This window comes from Paramormyrops kingsleyae, chromosome 23 (assembly GCF_048594095.1).
Source record: "Paramormyrops kingsleyae isolate MSU_618 chromosome 23, PKINGS_0.4, whole genome shotgun sequence".
In the NCBI taxonomy this organism is placed as follows: domain Eukaryota; kingdom Metazoa; phylum Chordata; class Actinopteri; order Osteoglossiformes; family Mormyridae; genus Paramormyrops; species Paramormyrops kingsleyae.
Genome location: NC_132819.1, coordinates 3,452,206 through 3,474,054, shown reverse-complemented (window position 1 = coordinate 3,474,054; position 21,849 = coordinate 3,452,206). Strand labels below are relative to the sequence as shown.

Genomic DNA, 21,849 nt, shown 5'->3' with positions numbered 1-21,849 from the left:
CCTCCCAAGTAAAGCTTTGTCCTGAAAAGGTAAAGGCAGCCCTGTTTTTCTGGTTAATGTTTATGAAAAAAGCCTTCTTTAATACAAAACAAAGATTATTTAACCACACGTTCTTAGTGAATGAACTTTTCAGAACATATATCTCTGCATCCTATATTCAGTACAGCTTAAAATACATTTTTTTTAAATGACTGGTACTCTGTTATGGATTTGTTATCCTGTGTTACCTTTTCACATACTGGATCACCAGGAAAAGAAAAACATATAACTGGTGTAACTGGTGGTTGATGATAGCTGGTATTTACTCAGAAGCAAGTTTTAAAAGACATGTTGTCCAAAAGTCCTGTTATGCTACAGCCTTAATGTAGCTGTGTTACCCTTCATATGGTATAATACTCCATAGTGGAGTCTGTCGCTGAGTCACAGTAACTACCTGTAATTATGCAATGCAATGTATCCGTCAAAGCACATCCTATAGCAGGTATTCAGGTTCCATCCACCTTAGCTGCCTGTGGCGGGGAGCAGTGCCAGAAGAAATCTAATGGGGTGGGGGGGGGAGGGGGGTGAAGGTAATAGTGGGGGGCACAGCCACATGCCTAGGAGAGACTGGGCTTATTTGATTTAGAATGAATTCCATTTTAAAAAATTCCTTGGGGGGGGAGGGCACGCCCCCCAAATGCTCCCGCCTCCTCACGACGCCGAGGAGTTCCAGAGAATGTGAACGGCTCAAGTCACATGGGACAGATTCAGAGTCTGACTTCTCTCCCTCTCCTCATTATATCTATGATCAGCTGGACACCTTCAGGGCTTCAAGTGGAATCGAGTGAACAGCACCCTGGTGTCAGTCGCTGAAGCATGTAGCATGAAAATAAGTGGGTGGCAGTTGAGGGCAGAAGTGAATATCTGTGAAGGGGTTTAACTGGATTTAGCGGACTGGAAGAAAATGGCAAAAAAAATCATTAATAATTAAGGCCATTGTATCTGAACTGATACTTAGATGTGACTTATCTTTTCATTTAAAAGGTGAAGGAACTGATTATCCTGAGTAGGGTTGCAAGGGGACCTTGAGCCTATGCCAGAGAGTACAGGGCACAAAGCAAGGATACATTCTGGTTGAGATGCAAATTCATGGCAGGGCACACGCACAATCATACACTACAGGCAATTAAGCCAGTTAACCGAAATGCAGCAGGAAACATGTCCAGAACAAACTTAAGGTGTAGGTATAAGAAACCCCCACCTTGTGGCTTCGAGAGTCAACAGTGTTACACATTAGCATCTATTAGCTTACTTATTCTTTATTTCAAATATTTTAGCTCAGTTGAACGTAAAAGGGTACCTGTGCCACAGAGTAGGTGCAACCGCAGGGCATTACTGATGGATTTCAAAAGACAAATGGGGAACATTATTGCAAAGGAACTTGAAGAACAAGAAACAAAAAGGTACCACAAAGGGTCAAAACAAAGGTGGGTAGGTAGGACGAGGACCAACAAGGAGTAGAACTGAGGTAGAGGATACACTGAGGGAACAAACACACACGCACGCATGCACACAAACACACACACACACGTACACCACCTACAGTAGAAACAGACTTACAGAACCTACAATGACCAACAATGGAAATGGGCAAGGGCAGGCATAAGTATGCACAAGTAACAAAGGCTAGATGAGGATCAGGTGTAGGTAGTGACAATCAGTCAAACACTAAGGATTAGATCTACACAGGAGATACTGGGAACAAAGGTGAAACAGGACATAACTACAAAACTAGGTACATATAGGGATGACTAAGAACAAGAGCAGAAAAAAAGAACTAATGTAGAAATATACATAGAACATACATAATTACCAAAGGGGCTTCCAAAACATTTCAGCATTATTAACAGCTTAAAAGAATCATTTTTTGTGAGATATGTTATAAATGTATTACTCTATCACGTTTTTTCCCACAACTTTTTTGTTCACTTTGTTAAATTACTGAAGCATTTATGGTTTAAATAGCAAGAAAGGACATGTCTTACATTATAAAATAATGACCATCATTTCCCTCTGCAGTATATTAAGGTGTATTATTTCTAGGATTAAGTGGTGAAGCATGCCATTAGTTGCTTTCTCACGAAACTAGCAACATTTCATTTATTTGGCGCCTAACCAGAAACAGCCAATTTTAGTTAATTTATCTGGTTAAGAAACAGGCATCTCAAATAGTTAAATGCATGCTACTATAGTTGCTAACCTTAGGTCGTCTCGTAACTTCTGGTTAATATCTGTAGTCCAACAGGTTTTACATCTGTTTGGGTTGTTTTTTTTTGTAATTTGGGATTTATAGTGAACTACAGTGGAGGAAATAATTATTTGATTATCTGATTTTGTAAGTTTGTCCAATGGCAAAGAAATGAAAAGTCTCAGAACAGTATCATTTCAATGGTAGGTTTATTTTAACAGTGACAGATAGCACAACAAAAGGAAAATTGAAAAAATAACTTTAAATAAAAGAAAGAAACTGATTTGCATTTCATTGAGTGAAATAAGTATTTGAACCCCTACCAACCATTAAGAGTTCTGGCTCCCACAGAGTGGTTAGACACTCCTACTCAATTAGTCACCCTCACTAAAGACACTAGTCACCTGTATAAAAGACACCTGTCTACAGAATCAATCAATCAAGCAGACTGCAAACTCTCCAACATGGGAAAGACCAAAGAGCTGTCCAAGGATGTCAGAGGCAAAATTGTAGACCTGCACAAGGCTGGAATAGGCAACAAAACCATTAGCAAGAAGCTGGGAGAGAAGGTGACAACTGTTGGTGCAATTGTTTGAACATGGAAGGAGCACAAAATGACCATCAATCGACCTCGGTCTGGGGCTCCATGCAAGATCTCTCCTCGTGGGGTGTCAATGATTCTGAGAAAGGTGAGAAGTCATCCTAGAACTACACGGGAGGAGTTAGTTAATGACCTCAAAGTAGCTGGGACCACAGTCACCAAGAAAACCATTGGAAACACATTACACTGCAATGGATTAAAATCCTGCAGTGCTCGCAAGGTCCCCCTGCTCAAGAAGGCACATGTGCAGGCCCGTCTGAAGTTTGCCAAAGAACAACCGGAATGATTCAGAGAGTGACTGGGAGAAGGTGCTGTGGTCAGATGAGACCAAAATTGAGCTCTTTGGCATTAACTCAACTCGCCGTGTTTGGAGGAAGGAAAAATGCTGCCTATGACCCCCAAAACACCGTCCCCACCGTCAAGCATGGAGGTGGAAACATTTTGCTTTGGGGGTGTTTTTCTGGTAAGGGCACAGGACAACTTCACCGCATCAACGGGAAAATGGACGGAGCCATGTATCGTAAAATCCTGAGCGACAACCTCCTTCCCTCTGCCAGGAAACTGAAAATGGGTCGTGGATGGGTGTTCCAGCACGACAATGACCCAAAACATACAGCAAAGGCAACAAAGGAGTGGCTCAAGAAGAAGCACATTAAGGTCACGGAGTGGCCTAGTCAGTCTCCGGATCTTAATCCAATAGAAAACCTATGGAGGGAGCTGAAGCTCAAAGTTGCACAGAGACAGCCTTGAAACCTTAGTGATTTAGAGATGATCTGCAAAGAGGAGTGGACCAAAATTCCTCCTAAAATGTGCGCAAACTTGGTCATCAATTACAAGAAACGTTTGACCTCTGTGCTTGCAAACAAGGGTTTTGGCACTAAGTATTAAGTCTTTTTTGTTAGAGGGTTCAAATACTTATTTCACTCAATGAAATGCAAATCAGTTTCTATCTTTTATTTAAAGTTATTTTTTCAATTTTCCTTTTGATGTGCTATCTGTCACTGTTAAAATAAACCTACCATTGAAATGATACTGTTCTGAGACTTTTCATTTCTTTGTCATTGGACAAACTTACAAAATCAGCGAGGGGTCAAATAATTATTTCCTCCACTGTATATGCTGAAAAATAAATTATCTATCATTTTATAACTTTTAGTTAAGGATAAAATTATTATAATGGGCTACACCCCAAACCCCCATTTGTGTTACCTTCCCTCGCCACCTTTCCTTTGTCCCAGCAGTTTTTCTGAAGTCCAGATGTTGTCCCAATACCTTAGGGAACAAGTCATTGAGGACCAATTTTCACTCAAATCACCCCTTTACCAGGAGTGCGTGCAAGTCCAGTTTTGAGTACCCTTTGCAAAACAGAATTAGAATGAAATTTCAAATGGAAAGCCCCCTGAAGTTGGAACTCCAGCTTGGAAAGTGAGAGGAACCTCTGCAACCATGACTTCAGAATTCAAGATAGCTGCACCTGTTTCAGAAAGCAGAATTTCTTGCTGAGCCAGATAGCTTGTTGGATTTAAGGTAGTCTGGGATAAATGTAAACGAGTTAAGGTAAAGGCCATTTAATCTGGGGTACCTTAAATCTGACAAGCTGTCTGGCTAAGCAAGAAATCCTGCTTTTTGAAACAGGTCCCTAGTATTACTAAATGGCTTTCCGAATTATTGTATTAGAACCCAATTAACTCTGGTGTGACATCATTCCTAGCTCTGACTTCTGACCTCCGAGGTAAATGGAATTCATCATCAGCACATTTGGCTATGTACTGGCCCAGATAGAAGGGGAACACACTAGGGCAGGGGTCGCCAATCTTATCTGCAAAGGGCCGGTGTGTATGCAGGTTTTTGGGATAACCTGTAGGTCAGTTGTTCAAACCCAGGTGTGAGGACTCTTCAGCCAATCAGTCCTCTAATTAGTGACCTAATTAGGGAGTTGCAGCGAAAACCCGCATACACAGCGGCCCTTTGCGGATAAGATTGGTCACCCCTGCACTAAGGAATGTGAAGGAGCTAAACACAAGAATGAAGGGAATGGCCAGCGACACCTGCTGTCCAAAAGAGGAAATGAACAGGATGGTATGAGGCCGGGACCAATCCGATAGTAGACAGCTTACACCTAGATATTCAAACGAAGCGACTTTAAATGGACTTCTTTAGTTTAATACAACCTTTACTACTGCATTAGTAGCAAAAACAACCCAGTCGTGGGTTAGTTCAGGGAAAGATAGTTAACAAGAATACTTGTTAAAAAATAGCATGGCAATAAAGAGCAATGCACAGTAAAAGTGTTGTGTTGTTCATGAGTTGCTCCAGTGACTGATCTTTTTACAGAAGGTCCTCAGTCACTTTCTGTGATATCCTTACCATGTGATATTCTTTGTCATTTATAACATAAATGTGTGTTACCCTCAGGTATATAGTATCATGAGTTTCAGAGCTTTGTGGCTTGAGATTTAAGGTGGAAAATAACTGTATACACACTAATTGATTTTTTTTCACGTTTGAATATAAATGACTATTACCTTTTTTCATATACATGTTTCAAATACAGTGGTACCTCGGTTCTCGAACTCACTAGAACTCGAATTTCTTGAAAGTCGAACAAGAACTCGATCTGAATATCAGAAGTCGAACCGTGAACGCTAAAAATAAATTGTACGCGCCAGAAAATGAGTCATACTACAATGCAATTCTTACTTGAATGCCTTCTTCACAGACTGGACGATTAACCAAATAAAGCAGCGCAACATTACAGTAACTAACAATAAATAAACCACTAACTTACGTGTACTATTAGAGTATTTATGTCATTTATTTAAACTTAATTTTACCAGGTAAATTAACTGAAAACCAGTTCTCACTGCTTTACGTGATATTCGGGAGAAATGGCAGATTATGCATCGGAACTGCCTGGGATACAAACGTCAGTGCGTAACTAAACTCTTCAGCCAATAAGGGCAAAAGTGTGTCGTCACGGAGGCGGTTCCAGTTTGTGCAGCCGGGTGAGAGGTCGCAATGCATCTAACCGTAATGCATTGCGTCAGGATCAGATTCAGAATGCGTTGCTTTAAGCCAGCGCTGTAAGCAAGTCGAACGCACCAAATGACCGGACTGGGGAAACAAACTGAAACGCGGACTTAATACAGAGGACTAATGACAACAACCAGAAATAGCTGATCACATGGGGATCCCACACGAGGTTAAGGAGGGGGCGTGGCACACGGAAGGAGTGGATGATCGGGGCAGGACAGGGGTAATGTTGGGATAAGATCTTTATTGTTTTGGAAGCCATTAAGAAAAAAATGCTCTTCTTGTTTTATCCTGTTCATTTTGTGTTTAAATGCTTAAAAAAAAAACATATTTAGGTATAATTTTGGGGGGCCGGGAACCAATTAATTGGTTTTCCATTATTTCTTATGGGAAAAATTCGATCAGAACTCGAACTTTTTAGGATTCGATCCGGAGTCCGGAACGGATTAAGTTCGAGAACCGATCGGTACCACTGTACTTGCAAATATGGAATTGAGCAACCTAGAAATATCTATTCTGATTTGCAGTTATATGGATTATAGTAATTTTATCCTTAACTAAAAGTTATAAAATGATACATAATTTTCACTTCAAATCTCACCCAACTTTCATGAGATACACATCATGTTGATCTCACTGAATAAAAACAGCATTCTAAATAAAAAGGATGCTAATGGAAGAAAAGTAACTGGTGTTCAAATAAAGTTTAATTTTTAAAGTTTTTCAGAGTCACTGGAGGAGAGAGTCCAAATGTTATTGTGGAGAAAGTAAGCAGTTTGTTAACCCTTCTGTTCCACACACATGAACATCAGAAAATAATCCATGTAAAGCCGGTCTCTAGTGTTAAAAGTGTTTAGATAAACAGATGTATCACTGATATCATGCTTAATTTTATATTAACTGTTAAACTGTTAAACTATAAATCCCAAATTACAAAAAAAAACAACCCAAACAGACGTAAAACCTGTTGGACTACAGATATTAACCAGAACTTACGAGACGACCTAAGGTTATCACCTCTAGTAGCATGCATTTAACTATTTGAGATGCCTGTTTCTTAACCAGATAAATTAACTAAAATTGCCTGTTTCTGGTTAGGCGCTAAATAAATGAAATGTTGCTAGTTTCGTGAGAAAGCAACTAATGGCATGCTTCACCACTTAATCCTAGAAATAATACATCTTAATATACAGCAGAGGGAAATGATGGTCATTATTTTATAATGTAAGATGTGTCCTTTCTTGCTATTTAAACCATAAAGGCTTCAATAATTTAACAAAGTGAACAAAAAAGTTGTGGGGAAAAAATGCGATAGATAAATACATTTATAACATATCTCACAAAAAATGATTCTTTTAAGCTGTTAATAATGCTGAAATGTCTCAAGTGAGTACCTGTGTCATTGTTATTATAATTTAACTTTGACAGCCCAATTTTAACAGGAGTAACACTGTGCACAATTAAAGCCTTTCACACAGAGTTTTCGGACTGCGCTCACTACTAATTGTTAAGAGACTGTTGCCAAGGGTTTCCAGATTACATGTTGGCGCAAGCTTCCCTAGCAACCTAAATGCACGTGTACGCAAACAGTAAAAAATATGATTACTCACTAAAATGTCATTACAGTATGGCTATACATGAAGTTTTCAAACATACTATTTATTTTATAAGTGGCTTCTTCAGCATTTTACTACAGAATTTACTGTGCAGTCAAGTGCATTTTAAATAGATCCAAAGTATCTCGCGACGCTGTTTTGAGTTAATTAAGATAGACTTATAATGTTGATCATTTACTATAAATGAACGGAAAAGGGTCAGCATCCCCAAAATAAAGTCCTTACTATGGCTACATCGTGTGAAAGCAAATGTAAACTGAAAATAAACGTAATCTAACAATATCTGCGTACGACATATTTGTTGAATGTTTCCCAGTCACATGGCTGCTGATCACTGACGGTATTTTTCTTTGATTTTAAAAACATTAACACGCCAATTAATAATTACACAAGCGGTTTATCTGCTGAAAGTAATGCTGGATGCTAAATTCCTAAGAACAACTTTCATAGAATCAACAATAACCACATGACTAAACAAAATAATCACTAATAAACAGCTTGTGAGGCTAAGAATCAAATATTCTAACATACAGCAAGGTATGTTATACCTAGTTCTTTCACCGATGTTCCCAGTATTTCTCGACTTTGACATAAGGAAAATCGACCCTATATTACAAATACAGTTGATCATTGGCTTTTTGAACTAAGTTGGGCGCTGCATCACAACGTCGAAATCATAAAACGTTACGCTAAGATCGTAATCAATATACGAAACCCCAGAAAGGCACGACATGTAATATGCCGTATTTTCCTTGACGACGCATGCGCATTTCTTTCTTTTTTTTTCGTTAAACCATGGAGGTGGATGCCATGTTGGCAGTAAGATTCAGCGCTTAATGAAGGAATACGGTATTTTTCGGAAAAATATTATTTATATTCCGTAGAAAACAAACACGGTTGGTTAAATACTAGAATAAAGGGCGCATTTTTATTGGAAACGTCAAAGGAATGCTCAACGCAGTGAAATATCAAGTTGACTTTTTTCACCTTGAAAGCCATATTTTATCACGTGACATTTGCCGCCCAATCGCAAATGTCATGGGGTTCTGGAAAAATGTTCTTTGTTCTGCGTTTGTGTTTGTGATTATTGACAAAAAGTTGGTCAATATATTTCTAAAATAACAATTGGAAATTGGAAGCACGTATTATGGGAATACCTCACTTTGGAAATGGGAAATTATACATTTTAGGAAAAGGTTTGGATAGTTTTCCTGTGGTTTTGCTTTATGTCGAGAATCAGAACGAAACCAGTCATGTGACTCCCCTCCCCCACTTCGACCCAATGAATGAGGGAAGAAGAAGACAGACATGTTTGTGGGAAATGAGTTGGAGAAAAAAGAAACGTGGCTGAAGAAAAGAAGAGAAAAAGTAATGTTACCATTATGTGGATTTCATTTAGGACACTTTTTAGTCAAAGAATGTCCTTTTGGAATTAAGCTCAACGAAGAACATTTGTTTATTTCTTAAATCCGGAGGATAATTCGATATCTTATTGGTTGACACAGATTTGGCAATGTAAAGCGTTATTCGAGAAGAATGCTTTAATTGTATATTTAATTTATAGGAATTTGCGTTGGGAAGAACTTGTAACCTTGTCGATGGGGGATGGGTGGGTGTTGCCGATGACTTGTGTGACTTCTTGGTTTGCAGGCTTACATGTGAGCTATATCGAGACTTTTTCTACGTTTTTAGACTATAAAATAGCTACTAAGTGTATTTTTATGGTTTCTTTCGTAAATTTAGTAAACGCCAAGTGAGTCAGCCGTGTTAAATTAGTTTGCTTGCGGTCCTTCTGTTATTCTAATTAGATGGCTTATATGGTTGAAAATATTAATTATCTAGTTTCTTTTAAATGTTTTTATGGGATGAAAATGGTTCTGAAACTAAATGTCAAGCGGAAACTATAAGCAAGACGTACTCTATTCTGTATGAGGTCTCATACTAATAGTGGCCTAAAATCAGATTTTTTTGTTTATTGACCAAGTACAAATACCTATTAGTATATGGCGTAGTTGTGGATGGTATATTGTTCATATTTGTAACTCAGTTTTAGGAATTACTAAGTGCGTAAGCAGAAGCCTTGAAAATTGCTGTGTCATTCCGTACATTCGCGCTTGATAGTTGTTGTTGTAGTGGTGGTGTTCTTTCGAAGTTTTATATATGGAAGTTTAACGATGGATATGTTTATTTTGTATTATATAGAAATTGTGCATGTACATTATTTTTGATGTTAAGTTATACAATACAAATGAGGTAGGCCTCACCGCCTGCGGCTGTATATCATGTGCGTTGCATGTGCCAGTTTCCGGGGAGTGTTTGGTATGACCAATACGGGATTATCTTCTAAAGGTCGTATTTCGTACTAAATAGTTATGAGTTATTTATCGGCCATCAGGATTTGAATACATAGATTGTGTTAAGATTACTTTTTTGCGCTTGTATTCGCTGAAATAAGCGTTTTCACTTCCCAGTTTCGCGTGTTTGTAGTCACGTACATTTTAATATAAAGGCGTGAGGAGTTTGTCGTTCAGTGGTTTCTACATATGTTTTTTCACATAACATTTGTATTCCAACACAGTGTGTTACTTCTGACTTTTTAAATGCAGTTGTTTTTCAACGTGATTTTGTCAGCTACGTAAATTGGAAAACGACTTTCTTTGGAACCGCTACCGCAGAACTGAAGCGCTCCGTATAGAAAGCGTATGTCGAATGCGCGTGAATAGCTGAAATACCCAATGGCGTAGCTGCAAATTGCTCCCGGTGCCCGCGCCTGAGACTCGACGACCAATAGCCGCGGACTCTCTTCCTGTATTGACGTAATTTTTGGCCGGTGCTAAACCGTGAAAGGTGGGACGGTTTCGTAAAACTGTGCAACACAGCCAGTCATGGGAGTATGTGATTAAGCTTTGACGTAAGCATCCAATAGATGCACCATTTGGTTTGACGGACGTCCCTGCTATGCGAATTAGCCAGAAGAAGCGGATTTGGGTGGCTACTTGTGAATTAAGGCGCGGCTTACTAGATAGACGTGTGGCTTTGCGTATAAGAGGCATGTGGGCGTGGGCCTGTGGATGGTACCTCATCCAATCGTCTCAGCAGATGGGTTTTAAAAAGCTGTGCGGAATCCGAGCGTCGCCATTTCGCTGAAGCGTTGAACGGAAGGAAGAGTTGACAGGCGGGAACGGAAGAAGACATTGGAACTTAACAGAAATAGGTCTTTTAAAGGAATCCGGATCCATCCTGATGGAGACGGCCGTAAACCCGACCCTTGACAGGTACCGAACGGAATGACTGACATTTGCCATGCTGCCTAAGGCTATATTATTGGCTGTGGAATATAATTTGGTCAGTGAATATTAATTCCATATCAGCAACCACTTTAGCATCGGTAGTATAAAATACATCAGCGCATGCTACTGTGACTGCGCAATTGACTTGGTAGTATCCTGACCAGTGGAATATGTCTCTGACCATTGGGATTGTTCTGTGGAGATGTACACGGTTCAACGTCTTTTCGGCACTGTTTTGAATCGCCCGTGTACCCGCTCTCCAGTATCGTCACTGCGCCGACGCCATTTTCCTGCCGCCCTGCTACCGTGTTTGGATTGCGGCTAGTTAGCTTGCAGCTAACATTTAATTGCTTAGGCATGTATAATACTGGTATACGACGGAAATTTATATTTGTAAATCCTAAAGTCAGTGTTTACACATCCTGTAACATTCATAATGTGGTCTAATTTTGTGTATTCAAAGGCGCCTGTTAAGTTATCCCTGAGGTTTTAACACACTACGCTCCCTATTGCTGGTTACTTACTGTGTGTAAATATTTTGATTAAACGCGCTACGTAGGTAAGTTTAGTTGTTTTAAATCCAAAATGTTTTAGGCTGGAAGCACGGGCACTGAATTTTAATACGCCAGCAGACTGTACGCGACGTACTGGGTGATAATTTAATTTCTGCATTTCATTTGGCCAAGACTGGTAATGTAGTTAGCAGTTGTAACCTGCGTAAACGTGCCGGTTATGCAGTAAGCTTTCAGACGCAGGTTCTGAGCCGGCTTTGCTCTTGTTACCCGCTCCGTGCCGGCGTGCACTTTGGCGCCCTGCGGTGCGGTTGTCGGAGTGACTTGAGTATTTATAACTTGAATAAATGCAGTGTGATACATCGGCCGCATGATCGCATTTAGTATATGTTAAATATTACGGTCGGCCGATCTATTAATTACTGTAGCCTGGGAATGGTGGTCGGTGCAGTGAACTCTTCTTGTTCCTTTTTAGCTTGATTAAATTGACAGGTAGTTTGCCGGTTCCGCTGTGCAGCATCCACGTGCAGGTGTCTGTCAGTAGTATCCGTAGCCAGGGTAACTCTTTGTAACGTCTGGGGTGTAGAGTAAAGGCACCTCCTCAGGTCATTTAAACTTTATCACATCAGGCAGAAACGCAATGTTCCCATTGGTAGCTGTTGGTTTGGCCATGTGCTAACAGTCAAGGAACTCAATGTAACATCTCTAGTCTTCGCTTTGGGGTGGGTGCTCGGTTATGGACAATTGCAGAATATTTTAACTCTAGTAAATCAACTTATTCTGTGTGTTTCAGCAAATATATTATTCTGTAATTTTCTGTAGATGTCATTTCCAGTGGTTATTGACCTGCAAAATAGTTTTAAGCAAGACTTGTACAATATTTTTATTTTCGTTCTCCCACCTTTGACTATGTAAATTGGTCAGTTTTTAGATTTTGATTTGAATAGGTCATTTGTATGTCACGTTTGTCCCTTGTGCCCTTTCTGCATAGAATTTAATGGTAAGTATGGGCTAAGGGATATCTTATGTAGTTATGTCCTTAATAGTGTCACAATAAAATGCTTTTTATTAAACGAAAACCTTTGTGTGTCTTTGTAAACATCTGCTTCGTCTCAAGCATCAATGGTTAACCAAGGTTTTAGCCAACAGCCCTATTCAACGTTAATTTTATGCAAGCTGCCTCTTTCGCTTTCCCTCCTATTTACTGCAAGTTGCTGGACTGGATTCTGTATGTCAAGGAGATTTTAATTACAATTAAAATGGTGTGGCGCTATACCTGTGTGACCTGAACTTAAACTGCCCCCACACCACCCCCAGTGGAAGATTTACATCCAAGACCATGCATGGAATTTGGTTTTCTATAAAATTACCTTTGACTAAATTGGTGGGTATATTCTCATCCAGTGAAGTTTTGTAGGCTTTATAAACACTAATGGGACGCAGTCAGTGAACAATTTTACACTTTGTGTGTTTTAATGTTGGTGGCAGGTATGTGTGTAATCTGGTGTGCCAAGGTCTCCCAGTGCTTATTAATGTGGTATCTTAGAATGTAAGCCATCTACCTGTGACAGTGTGTTATTTTGGCCCAATTCAGTTTGTAAAATACGGTTGACATTTGCATGAACTTCGTATTATGCTGTAGATTCAACCATAACTCCTCTATCAGTATCCTCATCTCGTTTCCCCCTGCATGATGTAAGGATTGTAAGACCTAAGACTTTATTGCGTCATGGACAGTTACGTCTGTTTGTTGGTCCATCAGAAAGCTTAGAGCTGATTTTCCTGGTCCAACACCACTATTTTGTCCCCAAAAAGAACTTTATATTTTTACATTTGTCTATTTTCTATGTATAGTTCTGATTTTTTTCCTAAAAGCTATTTAGGAACGGGCCTTATAACTCAATATGACACAGTTCTCTAGACTTGATGACAATATCTTGGTGGTTCCCCCAAATGATATTTTTTTCCAGGCCATTCTAATCAAAGTCTGAAAAGTTTAAACTCATAGCATTCGTGCTTTATATTCCCTGTATACGTGTCTCTGTTCCTTTTATACCGTCAGTGGTTCTGCTTCTGTCCATTCAGTTAATTAAATGGCAGACTGCATTGTTTATGTTTTCAATCCAAAGATCGTATATTATTTTCTCTCTGCATGATACTTTTCCCTTGTGTTTAATGTTGGGGGTGGGGTAAGCACCTGTGCCGAAGGTCTCATATCTTGCTTTTTGTGTCAGTGGGGCACAGACTTGCAGAGTGGTGGCTGAGGGGTCACAGTAATGAGCCTGCATCGGTGAGAGAGGAGTGTAATGTCTCTCTCTCACTCTCTCTGTCTCACACACACACACACACACACACACAGCAGCCTTTGTGTGAAGGTGTTTGAATATCAAACAAATGCATAGCCTTGGGTTACAACCTAGATAGTTTCATTACACAGACAACACCTGCTGTGTGTCTATTGTAGGTGGTGATGGGTAGTAGTTGTGGGATTGGTTACCATGGCTATGTAAGAGCAGCAGCCAATGGAGAGGGTTCCTTAACTGAGTTGCCAGGGAGATGGAAGGGAAGTTCGCAATAGAATGTGTACCAGTATTGCGCTTAAATTTTGTTCTTCTGAAAATGTAGCCGGACTCATGTTCATCAGACTAAAATGAACCTTGGTCCCAAGAATTCAGTGATCCAAGTAGTTTTGCAGTATGCGGTTTGCTTTTGAAAAGCACACGTCTGACAGGTTACTTGATCATTGTACTGCTTTAGTTTAGGCTGTGAGTGGGGAGTTTTCTGACACCATGGGGACTGTCCACCCCTACATGCAATTCTGACCTCAGATAACATTCTGACCTCAGCATTCTCATCCAGTTTGCCTGCCAGAACTTGTAGTTGTGCATTGACACAATGACGCTGCTGCAGCCACACCTCAGCCGCACGGCCCTGACTGAGCAGCCTCTGCTGCACATGTTCACAGTGGCTCTGACGTCACTTCCTCGTCTTTGTTGTGGTTATGTCACGATGGGCGTAATAACAGTCATAATTCTCAAATTTTCTCTCAGTGAAAAGACTGTTTACTGAATATGGGGGTAAAGATATAATCTGAAAAAGTTGCGTGTAAGATCTGTGGGGATTTATGTGCGCAAGTTGAGGGAGTAAGTGATGTGTACATTAAGCAGATCTTTCCGTCTCTGCTCCACCTCTTCTCCCCCCTGCTCTGCACGTGCCATCCTGTCCCTGCTAGACTGCTGTCGGATGGCAGCAGCTCCCTGGGTGGGAACACGGGGACTCCGGGGGCCATCGGGATGGAGCACATCGCTGGCGTGTCGGGCCCCGGCAAGCGCATCCGCAAGCCGTCGCTGCTCTATGAGGGCTTCGAGGGCCCGGCGCTGGCCCCTCACACACCACCTCCCGGAGCCTCAGCCCCACCCGTGCGGGACCCCAGCCGCCCGGGCCGCCTCACCAACCAGCTGCAGTTCCTGCAGAAGGCGATGATGAAGTCACTGTGGCGCCACCACTTTGCCTGGCCCTTCCACGAGCCGGTGGATGCCACCAAACTCAACCTGCCGGTGAGCGTGCCGTCCTCTCGGGGTCATGTGACACCAGCTTGGCACTGCTGTTTGCTCATTAGGTCTCTGTACTGCATCTTGCCTTTCTGCCTTTGGGCTACAGACCCCCAGGTAGCTTGTAAGAAAAATTTAAGCGCAACATTAAATACATTAAACATCTTTTGTTAGAGGTCAATATGTACAGCGACCTGGACAACTTCCATGTCATGATTTCTGGATCATCACAGCCAGACTGTAGTATCCGTGTCTTTTAGGGTTTCTTTGCGATTTTTAATTTTACTCACCCTGAAACGCTTCTCAGGATTATCACAAGATTATCAAGCAGCCGATGGACTTGGGCACCATCAAGAGACGGCTTGAGAATAATTTCTACCGCAGTGCCAGCGAGTGCATACAGGACTTCAACACCATGTTTACCAACTGCTACATCTACAACAAGGTGCGTCTGCTCACTCTATATGGAAAAACTACAATATCGTGTGATTCTACCCTCCATAGGGGCTCTCCTGTTATTTTTAGATGTACGACCTGTGGCTGCATTTTGCAGGACCCTGACCTGCATGTTTCCATGTCTGGTCTCTCCCTCCCCCCAGCCCACTGATGACATCGTCCTGATGGCGCAGTCTCTGGAGAAGGCGTTCCTGCAGAAAGTTGCCCAGATGCCCCAGGAGGAGATCGAGCTTCCCGCCCCGGCACCGCGAGGCAAACCCGCAAAGGCCACCAAAGGCCGCAGGGCGACCGGTGGGTTCTCAGCCTCTAAGCGTGTGACTAGATCGGCCGAGAAGCGGAGCGGAGGGGCGGAGCGCTTGCGTTACTGCGTAGCCATGTGTCCTTACCGCACTCCGCTCTGCACCAGTGCCAGGGGGTGTGACAACTGCGCACCAGGTCCCAGCTGTGTCTTCAGTCTCCCAGTCTGTGTATTCGCCCCCCACCCCTGAAACGCCGGACCTGCTGCTCCCCACCACGCCGCAGACGATGCTGGCTCACAAGGGTCTGCTAGGGCTGCCTCCCACACAACCCACGGCCAAGGTACGACCCCACGACCTCCCGCCCGCCCTCTTCCAGCTGCTGTATATTAATGCCACCACTTCTGTAAGGCGCGCTGCATGAGTAGATCACAGGTGCAGTAGAAATTCGTTCCCAGCAGCTGCTGTTTTTACAGATAAAGTCCCGGTTGGGTATCTGTTAGGTCGACGTTGACGTGACAGTGGGAGCAGGGACACGGCGCTTCATTTTTGTGCAATAATGAATGGGGCAGCTGATAACGATCTAGGGAAGCACCTTGGCTTTGCCTGCCGATCGCAGGGGCCCTGGACTCTCTGGGCTTCATGGAAAGTACCCAGCTACATGCAACTAGTTTCCCACGTCCCTTGTGAAATAAGGGCTGTAGTCTCAGACTCGACAGCGTTGGGGCCATTTTATATGCAGGCTGCCTGTCTGTCTCTGGTCCACAGAAGAAGGGTGTAAAACGGAAGGCAGACACCACCACCCCCACCACGGTGGCCCTGCCCCACACCGTGGGGGTGGGCGGCATGGGTCTGGGTGGCGGCGGCGACTCCCCCCTGATGCTGTCCTCACTGGGGGCGGAGCTGAAGCCAGGCATGGGGGGCCCCGTGCTCCTGCAGCCCGTCATGGCGGCCAAGGTGCCGGCGCGGCGGAGGGAGAGCGGCCGGCCCATCAAGCCGCCGCGGAAGGACCTGCCCGACTCACTGCAGCACCAGCCGTCGCGGCGCGGGAAGCTGAGCCAGCAGCTGCGCTACTGCAGCGGCGTGCTGAAGGAGCTGCTGTCCAAGAAGCACGCCGCCTACGCCTGGCCCTTCTACAAGCCCGTGGACGCCTCGGCCCTGGGCCTGCACGACTACCACGACATCATCAAGCACCCCATGGATCTCAGCACCATCAAGGTGGGCGGTGCCTGCGATGCTGACCTCGTGTTTGGGATTCTGCTCCTGTGTTCCTGATCCTTTAGACTATAAGACGGTTTTGCAAAAGAAAACGGTTGGAGTAGCACCTGAAGGGCTCTCTGTCAGTCGGCACTGAAGCTTGTGATTACCCATAGTGCCAAATGCAAGAGGCGCAGCCTTATTGCTCTGTGAATGTTCAATGCGTTAAATCGGCCGTATCCTTCCTGTTAAGCATCATGTCTTAGAAGTTAATCACAGGAAGTGCCTTCTGATTTCCCATCTCATTTCTTCCGTTTCTCTCTTTCTCTCAGAGGAAGATGGACAGTCGTGAATACCAAGACGCCCAGCAGTTTGCTGCGGACGTCAGGCTCATGTTCTCAAACTGCTACAAGTACAACCCCCCCGATCACGACGTGGTGTCCATGGCTCGCAAGCTGCAGGTGCGGAGAGAAGCGCCGCATTCATTCTCGTCAGCCTTTGATGGTCTTTACGGTCTGACAGCGCGTGACTCTTTGCCCGTGCGTCCATGTCCCCTCGCACTCTCCAGGACGTCTTTGAGTTCCGCTTCGCCAAGATGCCCGACGAGCCGGCAGACGACATGCTCATGGCCTCCCTGGGGGGCGAGCTGGGCCTTTCGGCGGCCGAGTCGTCCTCGTCGTCGTCCTCGGAGAGCGAGCCCAGCAGCGAGAGTGAGAGCAGCCCCAGCTCGGACAGCGAGGTGGAGCGAGCCCACCGGCTGGCCGAGCTCCAGGAACAGGTGTGTACTCAGGTAGACACCAAACGCCGTGCACCTGCTCACCACAGCTTCTCTGAACTACATCTACACACTGTTCACCACTCATAGCTACACCGCTACTGGAATAAGGCTTTAGCTGCAGAGTGTGTAGCATGTCCCACACACCATTATGGCCCTTCTTCACTTTCCAGATCTTCCTGCAAAGTTTTATATGATACTTAAGCAGCGGATCGCTGGAGTGGGCTGCCTCGGGTTTCCTTGGCAACAGCGTGGCGCCTCTTGGCGAGGGTCGTCCTTTGTGCCGGTGAAACGTGAGACGGTGGCTCAAGTGTTCTAGCGGAGGCATGTGATCACGTGGCCATTGTCGGTGCAGTGATGAGCAAGCCGCTCCTGACTGTCCAATGGAACGTTGCCCGCAAAGCATGATAGTTTGTGGAGCGCCATCCCCAAACAAAATACATCATACTGAGTCACTAGACTGGAAGAAGATTGGTGGGATTCACGACATTACTAAGAAACATATTTGAGCCTTTATTTTCCAGCAGTCATTCATATCTCAGGCTTGGTAGGTTTGTGTAACGTATTCATACGTTGTTTGCTTACCTCCATCAGAAGTCCATTTTAAAATGTGGACGGTATGTGGTGTTTGACACGGGTCTCTCCTCCCTCACGGCCCCCAGCTACGGGCCGTACACGAGCAGCTCGCGGCTCTGTCCCAGGCCCCCATCGTCAAGCCCAAGAAAAAGCGAGACAAAAAGGAGAAGAAGAAGAAAAAGAAGTCGGAGAACCGCCGGGGCGACGGGGCCGTCGAGAAACCGCCGAAAGCCGCCAAGATCTCCAAGAGCAAGTCGAGCCGCTCGGCGAGCAGCTCCACGCCGGGCAAGAAGGCGGCCAGCAAGAAGAGCGGCAAGAGCAAGTCAGTCGACATCCCTGTTTCTTTAGCGTCTCTGCCGCTTGCTGCTGACTTTCCTTCACTGAGCTCTACACACAGTGTATTATCTGTCTGTCTGCTTGGGACATCAGTAACATCCATCACTGCAACCACAGCACATCACAGCTTTAATATAATGTGACAGATTCACAAGTAAGCTTGTCTGAGTGGTTTAAACACAATGTCATTTGGTAAGTCTTTGTTACCTTTGTGAGATTAACACTGTGTTTGCTTGTGATTGCTAACGAAATAGACCAGTGTTTCCCAATCTGGTCCTCGGACCCACAGCCAGTCAAAATTTTTGCTCCCTCCCAGCTCTCCAGCAAAAACGTGGATTGTCCGTGGGTCCACAAGGCCTGGATTGGGAAACTCTGATATAGACTGAACCTGGGTGCTAAATGAGCTTGTCCCCTCCCCCAGGTCTTCCAAGAAGTCCCAAGCCACACCCGCTGCCTCCAACGTGGCTTTAGGAGCGTCGCTGCCACCCCTGTACGATTCAGAAGAGGAGGAGGAGGGCCGGCCCATGTCGTACGACGAGAAGCGGCAGCTGAGCCTGGACATCAACAAGCTGCCAGGCGAGAAGCTGGGCCGTGTGGTTCACATCATCCAGTCCCGCGAGCCCTCACTGCGCGATTCCAACCCCGAGGAGATTGAGATCGACTTCGAGACGCTCAAGCCCTCCACTCTGCGTGAGCTGGAGCGCTACGTCATGACCTGCCTGCGCAAGAAGCCCCGTAAGCCTTACGGTGAGTCTCCGCGACCGGCATCCTCGGGCTGCCTCTGCACTCCTCGCCAGCTCAGAGGCCTCATTCTCTATCCCGCCCGCAGTGATGAAGAAGACGGCCGGCGGGAAGTCCCGGGAAGAGCTGGCCCTGGAGAAGAAGCAAGAGCTGGAGAAGCGGCTGCAGGATGTCAGCGGCCAGCTCAACTCGGCCAAGAAGCCTCAGAAGGCCAAGGGTGAGGGAGCTTCCTGTGATTTGCCGTGGTCTTCATGTCTACTGCTGTGTCATTGTCTGTGGTCATTCAGGGAGCCACGCTGGGTCTGGTCACTACAGTGGGTTTGCTTTCAGAGACTAAAACTTTTAAATGATGCTGCCATCAATTATTTTTTTCCCTTTAAATTGCATGGCTACAGTCCAAATACCATGAATCACACAGCTGCAGTTTTTAATTCAGTCTGTGGAGGATTGTTTAGTGTATAAATTGCAGACCCCCCTGCGGCAGTGCGGTAGTGCACTCTTCCTGCCTTGGTGGTTTACACGGCCTTCTGCATCTGAAGCTACGCGTATCAACTCAGTCTCTCTCTCGCCCCCTAGTGGAGAAGACGACTGCGGGAGAGCCCCACATCGTGGCCTCTCGCCTGAGCGCCAGCAGCTCCAGCTCAGACTCTTCCTCCTCCTCCTCGTCTTCCTCCTCATCTGATACCAGCGACTCAGACTCTGGCTGAAGCTTGGCGGCGGTGAGGAGGGGCGAAAGGAACCCGACGCAGCGGCCTGCTGGAGAGGAAGTCCAGCCGAGGAGAAGGGGGACGGAGATGGCCGAGGAGGGGGAGGGCGGCTTTCCTTCTTCATCGTGGGCCTGGGTCGGAGAGGCTCTCCCCCCAGCGGAAGGAAAGATCCACAGGATTTCCCGTGAAGCGGCCTGGGGGACACTCCGAATGGGATGGAGGACAGGAGACGGCCAAATCACTCATCAGACTGACACCCCCCCCCCCCCACTCGTATTACTCTCCGCACTGTGTAAATATATGTACAAATACATAAATGTCTATTTTTCTTTTATAAAGAAGAATTTTAAGAGATCCCTGAAGAGGGAAGGTTGAAATGAGTATGAAAGAATGGAGCTTTTTGGAAATGCAGACAGAGTGTGTGTGTGTGTGTGTGTGGGGGAGGGGGGGGGGGTTTGGAGTATGGACAATAGGAAGAGTCGGAACCACTAGAATTCCTCTGCCTCAGCACCGTCACTGTAAAGTCTAGGTCTTGCATGTAATGTCATACCTGGCTGGGGGGTCCAGTTTGCAGCCTCCCCAGTGGTGCTTTTTTGTTTGTTTGATTTTCCTCATTGCCAATCCTGTCACAGCCTCTGCCCCACACAACAACTGGCTGACACATTACATGCCCCCCCCCCCCAAAGTCCTGTGGAGTGTTTTGTACCAATTGTCCTTAAAACTGCCTGACCTGGGCTGTGTGCTTCAGGCTTCCTGACTGCCTTCATCGGTATGTCCTTTAAATCTGTGTTCCTTAATCCGGTCCTCTGAGACCTCTCCCCCGGAACAAGGAGGTGGGAGGGAGCAAAAACATGGACTGCCTGGGGCCCCCCCAAGGGCAAGGTTGAGAAACACTGCTTTAAGTGTTACGCAGTTCATAGCTGCCGGTGAAGTTCTTGTCTTAATCCCCCACACCCCCAGTGATGAATGTTTTACTGTGTGCTGTTTGATTGGAGCAAGCGGAGGCCGCAATATGCACACTGCAGTGTATAATCACAGTCAGTCAGAAATGGGCGTCTGGAAAATGGTCTGATTTAAAATCAGCCACAGCCACTGGCTGTGATGCCAGTTTACCTGTTTTGTTTGTTCTTAAACTCCAGTTCCTCTGACTTGGGCCTGGGGTTCATCACTTGGTGACGCAGCACTGCCTTTTGCTCAGTAGACACCGTGTTCTGCATCCATGCTGAGATATGCACTGAGAGGGGAAAGTGAAGAATACAAGAGGGAGTTATGGTGTTCTTTTTTTTTGTGGTACCTCTGTCTAATTAGGAGGTGTATGGCGTACATTAAGTTTTATTTATTTTTTATGGTGAGTTTCTGCCGTGAGATGTTTTATAAAACCCTGTGTGGGTCGTGCCCTTGTTGTTAGGGGCTTGGGTGAACGGTCACTTTCTTCTGAGAGATGTACATTTTGTGGGGGGGAAGCACCTTTTATTGATGTCCTGTAAATATTTCCTACATTTACATAACGTAGCAGCATGTTTATACCAACAAGTGATTTCCTTTCCGCTTTCTTTTTCTGTAACTTTTTTTCCTGTAAGAACTCAGCAGTGCATGGTTGTTACTTGTCTTGTTTTATTTTCTAAAACAAAACATCAAACAGAAAAAGTGCATCTCTCTGGCCGGTGTCAGATTGTCCGCCGTCGGCCTGAGTACCACACAAAGGAAACCTTCCTTTGACGAGCTGTTCATCAATAAAAGGACGGAGTTTCTTCTCTAGCTGCGTTTTGTGTCTTTAGAGGGGCTGCTCGTGTGCATGCGCATGTGTGGAACTGGTGGTTAAAACGACTGACGGTTAAAAATTCTCATGTAGTTCAAATAATCGAACAAGTAATTATAATTAACGTCTTTTGACCATTTCATGTGGACATACATCGTGCCGAAAGTTAGTATTCCATGCAAAGATTAATCCAATTGATATACAAAGCCCATTTATCCGTAATGCGTCTGTCCCTA

General features: G+C 44.6%; 1 protein-coding gene across 3 annotated transcripts; it reads left to right on the top strand.

Moving 5' to 3' along the window:
- The first annotated feature begins 8,256 nt into the window (after positions 1-8,256).
- On the top strand, positions 8,257-21,612 carry brd2a (bromodomain containing 2a). Of its 3 annotated transcripts, none has more exons than XM_023796153.2 (12): positions 8,257-8,845; positions 14,512-14,836; positions 15,138-15,275; positions 15,430-15,577; positions 15,693-15,865; positions 16,291-16,740; positions 17,052-17,180; positions 17,288-17,509; positions 18,157-18,392; positions 18,828-19,153; positions 19,236-19,364; positions 19,724-21,612. In XM_023796153.2, the coding sequence occupies exons 2-12, from the start codon at positions 14,573-14,575 to the stop codon at positions 19,852-19,854; spliced, it is 2,346 nt and encodes a 781-aa protein (XP_023651921.2). In that variant the 5' UTR covers positions 8,257-8,845; positions 14,512-14,572; the 3' UTR covers positions 19,855-21,612. The 3 variants fall into 3 exon arrangements, with proteins under 3 accessions (XP_023651921.2, XP_023651920.2, XP_023651919.2); XM_023796152.2 differs by having other exon boundaries at positions 8,257-10,752; positions 17,288-17,497; XM_023796151.2 differs by having other exon boundaries at positions 8,257-10,752.
- The last annotated feature ends 237 nt before the right edge of the window (positions 21,613-21,849 follow it).